Consider the following 18,135-nt stretch of genomic DNA (forward strand, 5'->3'; position numbering starts at 1 on the left):
AAACCCTCATCTCCAAGAGGTCAACATGCTGCGAGACTGCAAGACGCCTCAAATCAGATGAGACTCTTCAAATATGCTAACAACGGTGGCCAATTAATAACAGAAACGTCACGTGCAAAGGCCGTGTTTATAACGGACAGCTCTGTTTTCCTTGGGAAAATACCTGAAACCTGCTAGTAATTGCTGTGGCTTGTTCCACTGGGAGATGACTGAACCTCTTATTATCCGTTTCCACGCCGAGTTGTTTAGTAGGTCAATTACGGCTCTCCCTAATCGGTCTGAAGTACAGGAAAACCACATAGGGCGTAATTAAGACGGGAGGAAGCTATGGAATATCAGGTTTACGTGTAAGCGCTATCTTGATTTAACAAATACAGTACCTATTTCAGTCTATCCACTTCGGCATACTTCAAGCAACTCCGAACAGTTTCACCTGGAAAGTTGCCAAGACCCACCCACTAACTCACACACAGCTGTATTTCCATATATTACGAAGCAGATGTATCAAGTCACCCCGTTTTTTCCCACACCATTCACTAACCTTCCCGACATATGAGAAGTTTTTGCTAATTAGAATAGGAAAGTTAATTAAAAAATTATCTTAGAAGGTCAAGTTCCGTCTTCGCAAGCTATTAAAAATTGTTCACTGAAATCTGATTAATGACATGAATAGCATCTATGGTTTTGTTTCGTTACCTTTATTTTTGTTATGAAGAAAATTAAGTTCGCTAGTCAAGTTGTTGTGGTTTAGTAAATACAAAGTACGATGTCAGCTGCATGTAATGAGATGGACAAGCACGATGACAATGGTTTAACCGGCAGAGTATAGATGGAACACCTGCGGCCCCATCTGTGCTAAAATTGGACCAGATGCGAAAAACAATTTTAAATGATAAGCAAAAATGATGTTAGGATAATATCTGAATTTGGATATTAAGATTCATTTGTAAATATACTGTAATAAGTAATTTTGTCGACTTAAGTTTTACGTGGAAAAAAAAAAAGCAAGCTTTTCTCCCACCATTTGTATTAGGTACTTCCCTTCCTCTGTATTACCACAGTAAAATATTACTGCATTTAGTTTACCCTTTTATTTAGACTAATTTCCTCACCAAAAGCATTATTTACTAATATCTTTTCCCGTATTCTACCTGTATTCCTCATTTTCGTTATGACATACTAAGTTTTGACTTCCCGGGTCTATGCTTTTCTTTTGGCGCAATGCAATTCAAAAAAACCATTGAACGCTGGGAGGGCCATCTTGTTGTAAAACTCAGATTCTGATCACTGCCTGCTGACGAAATGAAAACGCCAGAAGTTTTATGTCGCAATATTGTATTATCCTTAAGTGGCACAACAGCAGGCACACTACTAAACATACTCCCAAGATTTACATAAAAAAATGTAATGCGTCAGCAATGGATCTAAAACTGCTAGAAAAACAGAATGGTTCCATAGAAAACCAACGAAGGATTACACACTTAAGAAATCAGATCACCTTTCATTTCCTTATAGTACTTACACCCCGCATAACTTGCTTTGATGCACCGAACAGCAACTCAATGACGTGACGTCTACATTTTATGGCCTTTAAATTGCATACATTATCTTATATATTGACGTAACCAACTGTAGTTAGCTGGTTGTGGTCATTTATTCCCCGAATGAGAGGGATAAGTTTCTGCTGCTGAAGAGAAAACACTAGTGATCCCATGGGTACAGATTTTGCTGGAACTCTGTAGGACAGCGGCTTGGAAAAAAAAATCAAATAGCTAGATTCAACAGTTTGAAATGCACCTTATCGCGAGGAAATGTATACGAACATTTTATTAAATGTGATATTTAAAAAAAAAAAACATTTACATATTGGCTTTTCTTCCACTTGATATTGTCTCTTGATACTTCGACAATAAGATCTTGTCATGCCTATTTATGTTCATGGTACTATTTCTTCATCGTCCAGGAATTTTGATGCAAAGCAATTTTGCTACTGGTGGTCTCCAATATCTAAGAAGCTATCACCTACTTCCAATCCTTATTAATAATCGACTGGTCGTTTGAAATTAAGAACATATTCACACGTATTTTCTCCACCTTTGAGATAAAGAAAATTACCTTTTTTTTTAAGAGATGTCAAATTCATGGTTTATCAATATCTTGTTACTAGCGTAAAGAATGAAAAGTGAACTCTTCATGTATTTAAATTAAGGAGATATTAAATCCCACATTGTTTTAAAACCGAATAAAAAACTCAAAGATTGGAATCAGAGTTTCATGCCGAATATAGTAAACTATAAAAGTATCGGCGATTACTAGCGTGAGCTTAATGCAAGTAGTCTTAGTACGTAGTGCAATCTCGGGCAACTCGCAGCAAAGGTGGTATAGTTCTGATCGCTATTCTTGGTATTTTCCATAATGTAAAACCACATTTCCTAGGAAATGTATGCTGTTATTACATTATGGTAGGGAGTTCACTACCCAGACCGGTTTCAGCCTTTTTTGAGGCTTCATCAGTGAGTAGCTAGACCAAATTGATACTAAAGGGTATAGCGAAAAGAACTTATATACTCTGCTATACTAGTTGTCAAAAGGTGCAACCATTAAGTTACTTAAATATAAAGAGCCAATAGGCTTCATTGTATATACATATTCATGTATATTGGCACCAACATCCAGTCACCGGATGCGCCATTCTAGAAACTCGATGAAAACATTGGATTATCGTAATTAAGCTGAAATATATTACGAGTTCTCTGGAGCGTAATCCAATGGAAGTAAATAATGAATAAAACGTGGCATAAGGAAAATATTAGCAAAAGTTGTACGAAGTACAGTCAGCACTAGCAGAAGTTATGTTCTTTATTTTATGTGATTCTCACCCACGAAAGGTTGGAAACCTATAGGACATTAGCACTGTGAGTGAACAAAGGATTTTTATTTTTTTTTACCTGGTTCGGAAAACGTGCTTTAGAGATTAAACGTTGAACTTTTGAGGTGGTCTCACACCAAGCGATGAAATTCATCTACCTAAAGACAATCACAAACATCCATGCTTATGGTGGGATTCAAACCCTCGGCCTGTTGATGGGAGAAAGGATATGCTAGCCACCCAGCTAACCAGGCCGGCAATTATTATGCCTGAAGTAAGAAAGACACAATAAGAACTCGTGGATTTTGGAGAATGAGGCCATTTCCATCTAAATGGCCCAAAGACCACAGAATTTAGAAAGAAAAAATAACTATGTATACGAAGTCATCCTACACTTGACAAAATAAATAAATTCACAGCCATAGAGCAAGTTTGTGTTCGTAGGATGACCCCCCCTTGCTTTTTTTTTTTTTTAAGCAATGTTGAGTAACAATCAAGAATCAGAAATCAAGTTGGGAACAATAGCCATTTTCAGAATTCCAACAGTGAAAAAGCCTTGATATGATTATATTCATAGCACCTCTCAGCTTTGCCCAACTACGGTAATTTCACAATTGACAGAATGATTACTCCCATATTAGCGTTACTTCATTTATACTGTGATTTTTGGTATGGGATTATTCGTAACTTCGCAGAATATACGAGTAGCATTACATTATACTGAAATTCATTATTCGAATATGATAGATCAGCTAGAGCATTTTGTGATGAACAACGGTAACCATATCGCGCAGTTTATGGCTATTTATTCTTTGGCAATAGAGTCATCGTCCCCAATGGTCAAGTCGCTTTTTATTTATTTCTCGCCATTCTTGGTGTTCCCCACTGCACATTTGGGCAATTATTAGTAAACTTCCACAGATGACTATCCAAACAGAATGATGGTGAGCATTCATGCAGACTTAAGGCTTTGCAAGATATTAGAGCCTTTTTGTTGTTAGAATCTAAATAAGATATTTTGGGAATCTGATGTTATGGTCAGTGGAGTGAGCTTTTCTTTGTGATGAAGTTAACCTTTTCAGCAAAACCTTTCACATTGTTTAAACACATTTGTAAACCATCACAATGGATTATGCACTTTACAATATTTTACGTTGCGACAGACCGGTTATAAAAGAGATAAATGCAAACTAAAAAGAACTAATTATTTAGAAGCACACTTCGTTTTTACCTATATCGCAACCATCAGTCATAAAAATTAAAACAATTAGCTTCACTCCCCATTTCGACTCGTTTCCGTGCACTTAGAGGTAAATGATAACGTCTTTCTTAGTGATAATTGCTATCATTTACCGGAGAGTCTGCCGAATGACAACTAAAAAAAGAGGTCAAGACAAATAGCTGGCTCAGTTGAGATAAGCTTGTGTGATAAAAAAGGCAAAAGAAAAAGAATACGCATTTGAAAGTACCAATGGCTTTAGCTCAAGGAAAAATGGCAAAATGATACACTTCAGGCATGTTTGCATAGTCCTGGGACAGGCGCGGATTATTTGTAGTTGGGGTAGAGCTGCTTTGAAAAACCAGCAGGTAGACAAGAAGTTTATGAAAGCCAATAAAGTGAAAATTCAGATGACCTTCTGCGAAAGTGATTATTACTGTGAAATATTCCTCTTTAAACAAAGTTCTAAAACTGAAAAAAAGGTCGGAAATTACTTTTATCATTCTGTTGGTTTTATGGATTTTAAAAAACAAACATTTTTTAAAATGTTGCTTCCGCGGGTCAATCAATACGAACACATAAAATTCAATCGGAAAGAGTACGATATTGCCATTACTATTTTCATCACTATTGAAAAGCAAGATATTGCCATTACTATTTTCCATCAGGTGGAGTTTATTTATTTGATTTTTTACGACGCAAAAACATCAAAGGTCATACTGCGCCAGGACATGGGCACAGGTCACAGCAGTACATATGGTAATTGGTTAGTATTACCATCACAAGTATCCATGCCCTTGGCTAGATTCGATCATCTCGTGGAAATAATGAGACAAGGATCAGAGTACTAAGTACTATGAGTATTGAGGGAGTATCAGGAATATGAGTATTGAGGGAGTATATCGGGTCATGCTGTTGCAACATAACACTGTTATACAATTCATGATTGCATAACATCGTATGGGATGGCATTGTTAATACTCCACAAATGTCAACGGCCAACAGAATGTTGGCCGCGTAGATCGCGTACCCGCTCTCCAACCAACATACTTGAGTTAGAATCCCCCCCCCCCCCGGTGGACATGGATGTTTACGAGTGTTATTATGTGGGAGATCAATCTCATCACCTAGGGTGAGAGACAATGGTCCTGCTTACTAGAGTCCTGAGTGGCTTGAAAAAGTTCTATGTTGTCCAAATTATGGACAAATAAAAAATAAAAAAAATACTCATACCATCCACTTCTCATGGGTGGAAACCACAAAAATCTTCTAAATCAGAAGAGCGCATAAGACAAGTACCTGCATATTACATTAATTTATTAAAGCGAACAAATGAGATATATATGTGTGTAGATGCTGAATCAAATTCTCCACACTGTCCCAAGGTCTTGAAACCAACAAAAATTCGGGTAGGGGAGAAAAAAAAAAAATGTTGAGCTTGATTTGTGGATATCCACAAATTCTAGAGTTATTTGAAAACCACTAGAGTACACAATTTAGTGTTAGAGTCTCTCCACAATGGCATCCGAAGCAAGTCGAACTTGGACCTACAAAAATTTGACTATTTTAAGCTTCAATGAAGATTTTCAAATGAATAATATTCAAAGTATTCATAGAATGATATATCTCAATGAGTACGGATAGCTCATTTCGATTTTGTTTTAAATATTGGTAAATGCCATTGAAACAATTTACTGGAAACAGCATATACAGATGGGCAAACGTACAGAAGTCAGAATGGTTCCGGCGATTTGAAGAATGAAGTAGCTAAGTCCAAAACTGTCTGCACTTTGAAGTTCAAAGGACCAACGTCGAGAAATTATAAAATTGTTGGGGGAGGGGGGGGGCAGCACATTTCGAGTCGTGTCCTTTAATTTTTTTTTTTTTATTCGTGTGGGGGGTTCCCCCGTTCTTCGACTTCCCCCTTAGAACTAGTTGAGCCTTCCTAATGAAGGATTAAGTATGTATTTTTGACTGTAGTAGCCTGTGTTCACGGGGAGGGTTTGCCTGTTCTGAGGGACGAAAAATCAGCTTCCGGAAGAAAAACTCTCTACAACCGTATGAGACCGGTTAACTCACCTTGAATCGAAAGAGACCACATAAAGGTTCCTCACGTCATGGACGGAAACGAACCCAGGTCTTTCCGACCAAAGGGCTTCGTCTGTAGCGACTGAGCTACTGAGGCTCTTTTAAAATAAGATTATAGCACAAACGTAGCTGTCTCTATGTGCATCAGATTTATTGGTCTCCGTGAGATTATTCCCCTGATTTAAAAAAAAAAAGGTTCGAAACGGCCAAATATTTGCTTTCGAGTCATTATACAAAACTGAGATGCTTTTAGACATTGAAAACTATTTCCAACAGCAGTGGTCATTCCAATTCCCTATTGCTATGGAGAGTTCCTTCTTCTAGATCTCCCAGCAGCGGCAACGATAGTGTTGCTTCAGAAAGGGTTTACTTGAAAGGAGAATATCTGATTGTTTCATGTCTTATTCTTTTGTGAAATCGCATCAGTTCAAATACCTTTTGAGCAAACATCGTATATAACAATTCAAAGTGTGTTCTGCTTTCGTTTTCCAATTGCATTTGTAAATTTCTTGCATTCTTATTTTTTGATCACGCTTCAAAATATCGGTTACTTGAGCAATTCATGCCCCCCCCCCAAACCATAATGACATTAAATATTAAAATATGGACTAATATCAGCTTTACGTGCTCTGTGTAAATACACAAGCAAAACCCATAGCCATTAACATGACTTAAGTATCAACTTTATTTCCAGCATTATCTGTTCGCCACCTTGACTGAGCGCCGGTTGACCTCTAGGTTCGCTAAGCAAGAATACTGCGATTATTTGACATTTAGAACGAGGTAGTGCGGATATATAGATGTGTCCTACTTACCTTCATGAGTCACAACGCGGTAGTCTTTTCCATACACCGACAGCAGTAGTAAGGCCATTGAGGTAGCTAACAACCCCCAGTGGGTCTGGATTACAGCCATCTCCAACTTGACGAATTTGATGCCAATGAAATTGTCCTTTATCAGCTCAAGACAGTCGAGGCATACATGCCCGGAGCTAACTGAATGCAGTCACTCCGCATGTAGTCCAAATTAGATTTAGTAATAGACAGGGGCCGAAGGCCATCGGTCCCGCCAACTATTAAAGTGTATCCTTCAAGAAGGCGGATGAGGTTCTGCACAAGGATTAAATCTGTAGAAAGACAAAAAAAGAAAGGCTACTAAAGAAATTATAATCACAAAATTAGAGAACATGAACATAAATGCTATCATGAGAATATAACTCCTCCGTTTATAAGGGAAATAAGATATTAAATTCAAAAAAGAAATTTCATATTTAACATAAAATACAGTCCACAACCGTCAATCATTTAAGTACGGCTTTTGGCAATATACCTCTAGTTGCATGCAATTAAAATAATTATCAACGTACCTTACACAACAAGGAATACGTATTTCAACTGCAATTTCACCGTAACTTAAGTCTGGCCGGCTGTAAAATGCTTGCAAACGAATTACAATAACAAACTCGCTGTATATTTTTAATTCGCTCTAATGGACGCTTACAATATTTTACCGACCGGTATCACACAGACGTTAAAGTTCTCCTCAATAACCACCAGATGATTGAACATTTAACTTTTCACGAGACATGCGCGCATTTGCCTTCGATGGCTAGCTAATAAAATTTACTGTTTTTCTAGTTCTTTTAAATAATAAAATAGCATGAAAATTGCAATTTCTTATATTGAAAAAAAAAAAACACCTCCTTACCAATTTAATAAATATAATTCTAATGACTGAGAATCTTTGAATAATTCTATATACCGGTAATTTTATTCAACATATTTCAGTGGTGAAATATCAGTGCCACATCAGAATGCTCCTACATTTACATATTAGAATGAAAAACTATTTTTCCAAAAAGGACGAGTGAAAACTTCTAAAAAAATTAATTGCAAATGATATATAATATTCCCTACAATCCAGCTAGCTCAAGAAAATGCTGCGAACATTTAATACGACAATCTTTTTATTTAAAAGGCAAAGGATTAGCTAATCCGGAATTTCTATTCTAGAGAAAAAACGCGATCTTTCACGCCACTTCAAGTCTGCAGTAAACATGGAGAAGGCTTCAAGTTAGCCAGTTTCATACGGAGAAGGCAGGGTTTTTTCATTTCCAAAAGAGAAAAGCCAGGAAAGAAGGTAACCAAGCAATCAACAGATAAGATACATTCTCGTAGTTTTGTTGTTTCGGTCGTAATTCAAAAACTTCCGACCGGACAATGAAAATCATCTGCCACCTCAAATGTCTTTTAGACATTTAAGCATCTATGCCACAGCGAGTCAAACTTACAGCCTGTAGATAACAGAGGGCATCCGTTTGGCCAGCCACGTCATTAATCCTTTAAATGGATCTTTTCGCGTATTTCATCAGTCCCTGTTCGTTAAGACAGATTTTGTTCAAAATCACTATCTCAAACACGTATGAAAGTCAGCTATCTGAGAACATGAAATCAAAAGCCAAGTCATGACAAACAAAGTGAAATCACGACAACTAATCATTTTGGATCTCGCCCTAGACAGTAAGCAGTTTCCGCGTGATACTGCCACTTGAGGCAAATACGCTTAGAAAACAATTCTTGTTTCTTTATAAGGAGGTAATTATAATTCAAGTTCCTGCTGTCACTTATGATATATTACCTGCAACATTGTCAGAGCTTATTTTCAAACCGCACAGTAAACATGTTTCATTCCGAGTGGACTTTTAGTGCGCTGATAATGTATCAAGTTGCTAAAAGAATTTCTGTGTACAAGGGACCTTTTGTGAGCAGCGCTACAGGATTAAAAGATGACCTGTTCTGCTTAACTTAACCAGCTCTATGGGAAGGGGAAAAAAAAACGAATCCCCTTTCTTTTGCATTTTTATCGACAGGAAAGTGAAATTTAGAAACAGCTTCGGTATTTGTAAGTTCGTTAAAAATCAGCAATTAAAAAAAAAAACATGCTTCTCATAGTAATGGCTCAAGGCTTGATAAGTTTGATATTAAATTTAAAAAAAATGACAACTCTACAGGCAAAGAATGCCATGCTCCAGTAAACTAAAGTAGAGAACACTGTTATACATCAATCTCGATAGTAGAACTCTAATCAATGTTCTTGGAAGAAAGAAGATTGAAGGGAGATACAACGAAGTAAAAAAAAAAAATGTAACAAAAATATAGCTGAATGAAAGATTCAAGTTTTTTATAATGACAAACCTGTCAGTTCAGGATAATCGAGTATTTCTGACCGAGGAAGAGACTAATTAAAAATTTGATTCACCGTCTACGGCTACTGGAGTAGCTAAGCTTTTTTAAAAAAAAACTTTATATAAAAAAAAAATCCTGCTTAGTATACAGTTTATTCCCAGATTATGCTACATCCAAATCCTTAAAGTCACGGATACACATTTCTTATTTAAAGAAGGGACTGAAAGGAAATTACATACACACGATACAGAAATCAAGGAAAGTATTTTTTCAATGATTTCACGTTGATAAGTGAAAAAAGGCCTTCAAGTTTGAGTCACCTTAGCATTACTCTGGATATACAACTTATTCTTGTAAGGTTAAGGTAATTTTATACTGCACTATTCAAAAGTGCAATTAAAAAACACTAAGCTAATTGAGAAAAATCTGGATTGAAAAACAGAAGTTAGGGCAATTAGCCATGCTATATAATCTGGGTATCACGTATATATAGACCACAAGAAAAAAAAATTTTTCCATCTTTAACAATTTTGCCAGAAGTTTCATAACACTATGCGCTAATTGTGCGATAAAAATAATAAGTAAAAAAAAATAATTGTTTCGATTTATTTTTCCTTTAAAAGAGGATTTTTTTTTTCGAATCATCCGCTGCAATTAGCATGTCTAGTCAATTTCGTTCAATAATTTTACATTATTAATGTAAAATTGGTAACACATTACCAATTAATGGGACCAATGCACGAAAAGTTATATTGAATGTTAATAACTCGGCCGTGAGTTATTAATGTCGTGAGTCTTTAATTATGATATTGAAGACTCACGACATTAATTCTTTAATTTCAATTAATATTTTGGGGGTGTTCAGATTAACTATCTAGCTTTATTCATTTTATTTCAATTTCACGCCTCAAAAGTTTATGCATTACTTAGAACATTAAACACATCCTGATTCAAAAAAAATCTGGGTTTGATGCACTCAAACTTCCTGGCTGAGATTATAGCGAGACTAAAAATTCCATGACATCCCATGCCACACCAGCTAAATATACAATGATTTTTGTTCAATTAATTATGTTTTCATTGGATTTGAATAATTTGATTTAAAGTGATGCAGACGTAAAAACTTTTTTAAATTAACAGAAATTATTTTAATTGTTTTGTTCAAGAGACATTCAAGAATCATTCTTTTTTTAAATGCGCAACAGCCAACTCCTCTTGGAATATTTCACAATTTCTCACGTTCCGTGGTTTCTCTTCATCGGCAATATCCTCACAATTCCGAAAGAAAAATTTCCTTCCTAAAATAAAGGTTCTTCCTCTATGTTCATGCTTCGTATCGGCGTGGAATCTGGGGGCTAGGTTGCGCTCACTCTTAAAAGAAGAGTGATATTTCAGGCATTGACAAAAATGGCATTTATCATCATAAATTACGAACACCACTGTCCATGAGGTTATTCAATTTCGCATATTTCCTAGAACATACTTACACTGCGCAGTCTGTCTTGCAAGTCGTTGTCTTTATCAGGGGTGAATTCTCCATGCTTGTTGCGCAAGCTCATTAACTGAGAAATGAAGTAATATTTATTTGTTAATAAATGCATGCATTTATAAGCATTCCATTTAGGCTTTTATTTTTGTAGACAGAAGATGTCTTAAGCTTGCGCGACAATAATTGAGCTTTGCGTTGTGTATCGAAGGTCGATGCTTGCTCGTCTAGTCAAAGCTACCTTTGACTGTCGGTTGTAGGAACTTCCAGATCCTCTCATCAGCACTGTGATTTCATGCGCGCGCATAGCTATTTCACGTCGTCTCACTCTGTTGCTTAAAGGCCATACGCAATCAACGTAGCTCTAGCCAGTGAGCTTCAGCCAGCCTTTACAAATGTGCGTGTTGCTTAGGAAAATTAAGTTACAACCAACTTTTTATGACTATGTTATTGACCAGTTCATAAAGAACCATAGGGTAGAATTTATATTCAAGTCACTAAATTGAAAAAGATAGAATATCATTTGTAAAATAAATGATGTCTTTGTATGATTAAAATGTACATAAATTTCTAAATATATAATTTTAAATATATATTTTCAGACTTCAATCACACCTATCACACATAGATAACAAGAGCAAGCGTGAATTTCAAGACTAGCATTCGCCCCTGGTCTTTATATAACCACATCAGAGGAGCAATTATTGAATCCTTCAGGCTGATTTGCAAAGGAATATAAAGGGTCTCGTATACCAGTATGCAATGAATGCGCTTGAGCTTTTATGTACAACTACGTTTTTGTAAATATAATTATGGAGACAGCAAATCGCTAGTTGCTGTCAATTCACCTCGGTTAATGTCATATCCTTACTTCCGCCCAAACTAACGAAGATCAGCCTTTGAAAGTGGCACATAACACAAATGGTTATGCATATTAAAGCCAGCTGTCGCGTCTATCTGTATATCCATTACGTTTTAAGTATACCGTTTCGACATGTATACCTTTGAAGACTAATAAGACGTTTATCGGAGTATTAAAAATTGGAAAGCGTTGGCTTAAAGCTCAACCCCACGAGGAAGGAGAAGGGTGTATGCTAAAGGAGTTCACAATTATGACACAGAAGATTTTTTTTTTTTCTCTCTCTCCTCCAGGAAACTCGGTTTTTTTTTATGTCGCTAACTCAGACACATCGACTATAACTATTTTAGGAAATAATGCCAGTTAGAAACATTGGATGGTAGCAGATGCTGCTGTACTGTCATCATGATTTTTTTTATTTGATTTTTATGGCGCAAAAGACATCAAAAGGTAATACTGCGCCAGGACGCAGTATTACCAATTACATATGGTAATTGGCTAGTAGGACAATTACCAACACCAATGCCCTTGGTGAGATTCGAACCCGCACCCTCTTGGCTGGAGAGTGGATACGCAAACCACTCGGCCAACCAGATCGGCTCTCGTCATGGACAAATGTCGGTAGAAATGAACTACCACGAAATGACTACTGAAGGTCATAACTTTTATGGTCTACCGATTCCCAAAACTAAAGATTAAAAAGGTTCTGCCTACACTATGGAGATAAGAAAAGACGTTTACTTTTGATTTGCAAAAAAATCACTATTTGATGTCAGCAAATTTCAAAATGGGAAAATTTGTGCCTATGGTCCCATGAAAAATTCTAACAGGGAAGAAGGTAGAGAAATTACAGTGCGGCTGACAAAAAAAACCAGTTCTCGTTGCAGACCTAAACCGCAACAGGAAATAAATCCCAGACATACAGAAATGTTTTGGAGAAAGGGGCAAAGATAATAATGGTAAGTGTCCGCTAGATTCATGCTGGGATATGGACCAGCATCATGTTTCAATATTTCATGTTTTCACATGTAGAAAACATACAAGACTCATTATGCTTATTATGTTGATAAATGATGTCTTTGGCCCAACATACATGAATGTACAAGCGAGTTTAAATAGAAAGTGATCACCACGCTTCGTGTTGAGTAGAATAAAAAGACATTTCCCACGGAAGAAAATGGGTGTTCAAGTTTTGAAACGAATCAAAAGTCAAACCGCTCCAATGTAGATTCAAACACCTTAGTCAAAAAAAGTCAGATATTAGAGCATGATTTGAAAACTGAAGAAAATATTGACGGCTTTACCATATGCTTAAAAGCATAAATAAATTATCAAAAGCCGTCTGCAATGTTTAAAAAATAATTCACGACGAACACGCGAAAGTTAAGTGTGAAGTTTTCTAAACAGATTTTAGAAAGAACAAATATGCAAGTGGTAGTATGTTTCAGAGGATATTAAGATGGAAGAGGGGGAGGGTAAGTACGACAAAAGGAAATAATCATAAATGCGATATTAAAACTAAAGATATTTTGGAGTAATTACTTTGAAAAATTGTTATTAAATAGGGGTAACAAAGAAAGAAAGAACGATGGTAGAAAATATCTAAGAGAATAGTATATAAAAGAATTATGATATAAGAGAAATTAGTCAAAATATTAACGGTATTATATCAGTGTTGGAACAGATTTATAATCCAATTTTCATAAGTTAAAGAGTTCATTAGAGATTATATGTTCCGAGGAAGATTAGATGAACAGATGGCATCAGTAGCCGAACCATTCCACGAAATAATCATTAATATTCAAGAATATGTAAGCACAACTCATCTAAGATAGTAATAACTCAAACAGAATGGGAGATAAAAAATTAGCAAAAACAGCGTTTGAATTAAAAATTTCATGAAAGACGAGGGACGAGATATTTAGGTTGACACAGTTTGAATGTTTTAGAAGATCGAAGAGCTGGTAATATCAGACGTGATAAACCAATTGCAAAAGACGATAATAAACTAGTCATGAAGTACTGTGTTTGGGCTATCATAACACTTTATATACTTCAATAAAGAACAAAGAAAAGAAAGACATTTTCCCCCGTCGACAGACGGAAAAAATCTGGTTATTCTAACCTACTAGTCAGGTAACAATGTTTAATAATAGACTCAAAAATAAAACAGCAATTCAAAATAATTCAGCTTACAATATTTAAGTAATTTTCATTCTGATATTACCTTGGCGTTTCTTTTGGAGGGGAGTGAGTTTTGCTTTTAAACACGCAGATATCATTGAATGAAAACATGTGCTTTTAAGATAACATATGCTAATCCATCAAGCAATATCCCGATGATAAATACCATTTCGCTACAAATACCACGAGATCTCGTGCCTACTCTGCCTTTTTCACAAGTGTGGTCAATTGTGACAAATTAATATCATGGAAGACTAACATTCGAATGGGATTTAGACTATATTTAAGGAGGATAGAAGATAAAATTATCGAAAGAAAAAAAAAATCGACAGACGATAATTAATCCACCTACAGTAGGTAACTTTCTAGACGTTCTGAAACCTGTCTTGTGTAGGACTATTATTTAAAATAAATATAATTCAATGTTACCGGAGATCTTATATACAAGAGTTAGCGTTGCTAAAGTAGCAATTTAATACTGTAGAAGGAAATCCATTACAAGCTTCGTTCAGAAAATTATGGAGAGAAAATGTAGTAGTCAGTTTAAAGCTTTTATTATTATTAATGGGACAGGGGAATTTTAAGCAGCGAAGAAATGTGAAAAGACGAAAGAGACGTTAAGCCTTCCTGTTAATGAGGGTTTTTTCCCCCCTTCCATTTTCCAAAAATGACAGTAGGAAGAAAAACAACTCAAGATGCCATGGATCGAAATGTTGCACATCGCAAACATCAAATGCAAAATAAAGATTCGTGATTGTGTAATTTTAACAATGCCTGCTGACAACGCAACCAAATTTAAAATGATTTTATCCAAGTATTTGATGTTGTTGTCATACGAAGGGGGGGGACGAAAGTATTTTTTTTCTTTTTGATTCGAGCACGCTAAAAAAGCTTAGCATGTCACTGAGTAAACAGTAATAGTCTAGTTACACCATAAAGCGACGCTGCGATCTGTCACATGAATGCAGCACAAGTTGTTCAAAATGGCAGCTGTTATGGATGACACGTAAGAAGCAGAGTGGTGATTGAATTATTTTACTACGAAACATGAGTCCGATGGAACTGCATACCTGTGTTAAAATATGTATGGAGACGATGCTGGTCAAGTGAGCACAGGTAGACCAGAAACATGAATGACGACTCCCAACTTATGGACTAATCCGGTCCATTACACCCACAACTCGGATATGGCACCCTCTGACTATCGCCTGTTTGACCCTTTTTGCATTCTAAAAAGGTCATTTTGTAGACGACGATGGGCTGTAACAAGCTGTTCGTCAAGAGCGCCGATGTCGGCGTAAAAATTTTTACCGAGTCAGCATACAGAGTCTCACTCAGTGATGGTAATTCATGCAAAATTCACTTAAATATAATTTTTGATGAAGAATAGGAGAAGGGGAAACAGGCATTACTTTCGTACCGTCCCTCGTACAATCTAGTGCAATTTGTGAATAAGAAAAGTTGTTGAAAAGAAAGTAGGCGTTCCACTTGTGTTTTAAAAAAAAAAAAGCACATGAAACTGAAAACAAATGCTATAGTCTTAGAGTTGAAGCTAATTAACATACTGGGAAACTTCTTTAATGATGAAAAATGAGAAAAGTATCATCACGAAAAATTTTATGAAACACTATCAAGTAAACTGAAATAACGCCGTTTGCAGCCTTATTTAGCGCACTTCAGTAAATTAAAATAACCTTTTAATAAATGGCATTTAAAATTTGTGCTGGTGCGAAAGAAATGGTACTAACTTGTTTCAGAAATGCATTTTTCAAATGCCTGACATTTTTCTAAATTAATTTTAATTGTGAAAAAAAAATTAATTCAATTTGATTCCTCTAAGGCTTGCAAAATTTGTTCTCGTTGATTAACAAACAATGTTAAACCGGATTCAATCTTGTTCAATTTTATCTGGATACTCATTAGAAACAGGTTTATGTTGGTAGGCCGAATCAAAAATACTTTATTAATTTTGAAGCAAAAATGGAATATCCTATTACGTAATTAGTGAATTTTATTAAAATATTCTTTCTACAGTTTTCATAATTTCGAAAAATAATATTTCATTGGGGTGATATGCGTGTGACACTTCTGGAGACTAGCGATGCAATTGACATTCAAGATTTTGCATTCGAGGAACTGTTAGTCAAGTATACATACGAAATTAATCGTGAATTAGGAAACTGGATATGCTCGTTACGGCACAATCTTGCTATTGACTATATTTACAAATAATGGTCAATAAGTTAATTTGCCCATGGGTTAAATTTAAGGGGAATATGAAAAAGTATTTTGAAAAGCCTAAAAATACGTGCAGAAATATCGATGTGAAAAAAAAAACCTCCGGCTTTTTTGAAAGAGTTAAGAAAAGGTTTCTTTCTGGAGAAGAAACCTATGAAAAGGTTTCTTTTCCAACAAGCATGGTAAACCATCCTCTAGAATACATACAATTGCTCTTGGGATATTGCAGTAGAACACTGGCTATTTGGAGTTATGGAAAAAGCAACTAAAGTCAGAGTATTTATGTTAATAGCGTGTATTTGGGGGGGGGGGGTGATATGCGTGTGCTCTTCTGGAGTTTGTTTTGCTAGATGAAAACTCGAGTTTCTGGAAGGGAAAAAAAGTCCAATTCAGTATCAGGCTAGCTAGCTAACTCACCTTCAACTGAAAAGTCCTTTTAAAGGTTCTTCGCGTTGTGGGACGTAATTCAAACAAAGGTCATCATCATGCATATCAAGGATTTAGGCCTAGCATGGCCTGTTCCGGCCTTAGAAGTCATCGTTGAATCGTTTCAGAGGACGTTCTGGTTTTCTTTTTCCTAATGGCTTGTATTTTAAGGCTTGTTTTGGTAATATTTCTGTTTTCATTCTTTGAACGTGTTCCATCCATTTATGTTTATATTTTTAAATTTTTTCTATTACTGGTTCTTGGTTTAATTCTTTCATAATTTCTTTTCTTTTGTGAAAAAATAGGGTATACTTTGCAGTTTTTCTCATAAACTTCATTTCTGCTGTTGTTAATATTTTTGTTTTATTGTCCAGATTTCGCTTCCATATTAAGACTGGTAGGGTTAATGTATTGTATACTTTTAGTCTGGTTTGTTTTTGAACTAGGTTTGGTTTAAATATAGAGTTAATTACACCTGTTATTTTTAAATATTTTGCAATTTTTACGTTTATATCTTTTTCATATGTGATCGTACATAGTATGTAGTTAAATGAATTCACCCGTTCTAAGATCTTGTTATCTATTGCTATTTTAGTTCTTGCTGGATCTTGTCTCCTTTAAAGGCCATAGTTGTTGATTTTTCTGTTGATATTATCATACCATAATCTTTGGATATCTCATTTAGATCTAAAATAGCTTTCTGTAGTTTATCTTCAGAATTTGTAATTATTTGGTCGTCGGCAAAGAGGAGAGTGTTTAAGTTTACTGCAGGAGAAAGTTTAATTCCTTGATGTAAACTTTTATTCCATTTTATTATTATTTAATTTAAGTAGATATTAAAAAGAGTTGCTGAGAGGGGACATCCCTGTCGGACCCCTTGGTTTATCTCTCTCGTATATGATAGCTCGTGATTTAATCTTATTTGGATTTGATTATTTTCATATATACTTCTGATAGCTTTTAGGATATTATTTGGTATTTGTCTTTCTTTTAAAAGAAAGATTATTTAACATATTAACTTTGTCAAATGCTTTTTCAAAGTCAATAAATGCAAGATGTGTTTCTAAAAATTGTATTCTCTTCTTTTCTCTATTATTAATTTTAGGCAAAAGGCCGGGTCTATACATGATCGTCCTTTTCTAAATCCATTCTGTACTTCTAAAAATAAAGTTTTCGGAATATTTCATTATTTAAGATTCTGCTAGATATTTTGTAACAGGAATTTAGTATTCTGATACCTCTATAGTTTTTAGGGTCATCTCTATTACCTTTTTTAAAGATAGGAATCACAATTGGTTTTTTCCATTCTATTGGGGGGATACCAGTTGAATAAATTTTATTTAAAAATAATAAAAGTCTTTCAAACAAAAGGTGTTTTCAATTAAAGAGCATCGTCGTAAGCTACAGAGCTTACGACGATGATTACAGAGATATAAAGAAGAGTATCTGAAAGATAAGAAACCGGTTTAAAAATTTTACGCGAAACATTTTTTTAAAAGAAAATGTTCAAGACCAGGAATGAATTCAACAAACTGCATATTTCATAAGTGTGAATCGGTAGAGCAAGTATAGATTGACTCA

At 35.3% G+C, this 18,135-nt stretch overlaps 1 protein-coding gene across 4 annotated transcripts in view; it reads right to left on the reverse strand.

Annotated features, from left to right (window-relative positions):
* The window catches only part of LOC150093601 (semaphorin-5A-like), a 299,721-nt gene that overhangs the window by 145,242 nt on the left and 136,344 nt on the right, over window positions 1-18,135 (reverse strand). For all 4 annotated transcript variants that reach the window (XM_090412830.1, XM_090412829.1, XM_090412831.1 and 1 more), the window contains exon 2: window positions 6,992-7,302. In XM_090412830.1, coding sequence (XP_090268956.1) covers window positions 6,992-7,091 — 100 coding nt within the window. In that variant the 5' untranslated portion in view covers window positions 7,092-7,302. The remainder of the gene's footprint in view (window positions 1-6,991; window positions 7,303-18,135) is intronic.

This window comes from Typopeltis vanoorti, chromosome 23 (assembly GCF_054136105.1).
Source record: "Typopeltis vanoorti isolate ZY-2024b chromosome 23, IOZ_Tvanoo_1.0, whole genome shotgun sequence".
NCBI classification, from domain to species: Eukaryota; Metazoa; Arthropoda; class Arachnida; order Uropygi; family Thelyphonidae; genus Typopeltis; species Typopeltis vanoorti.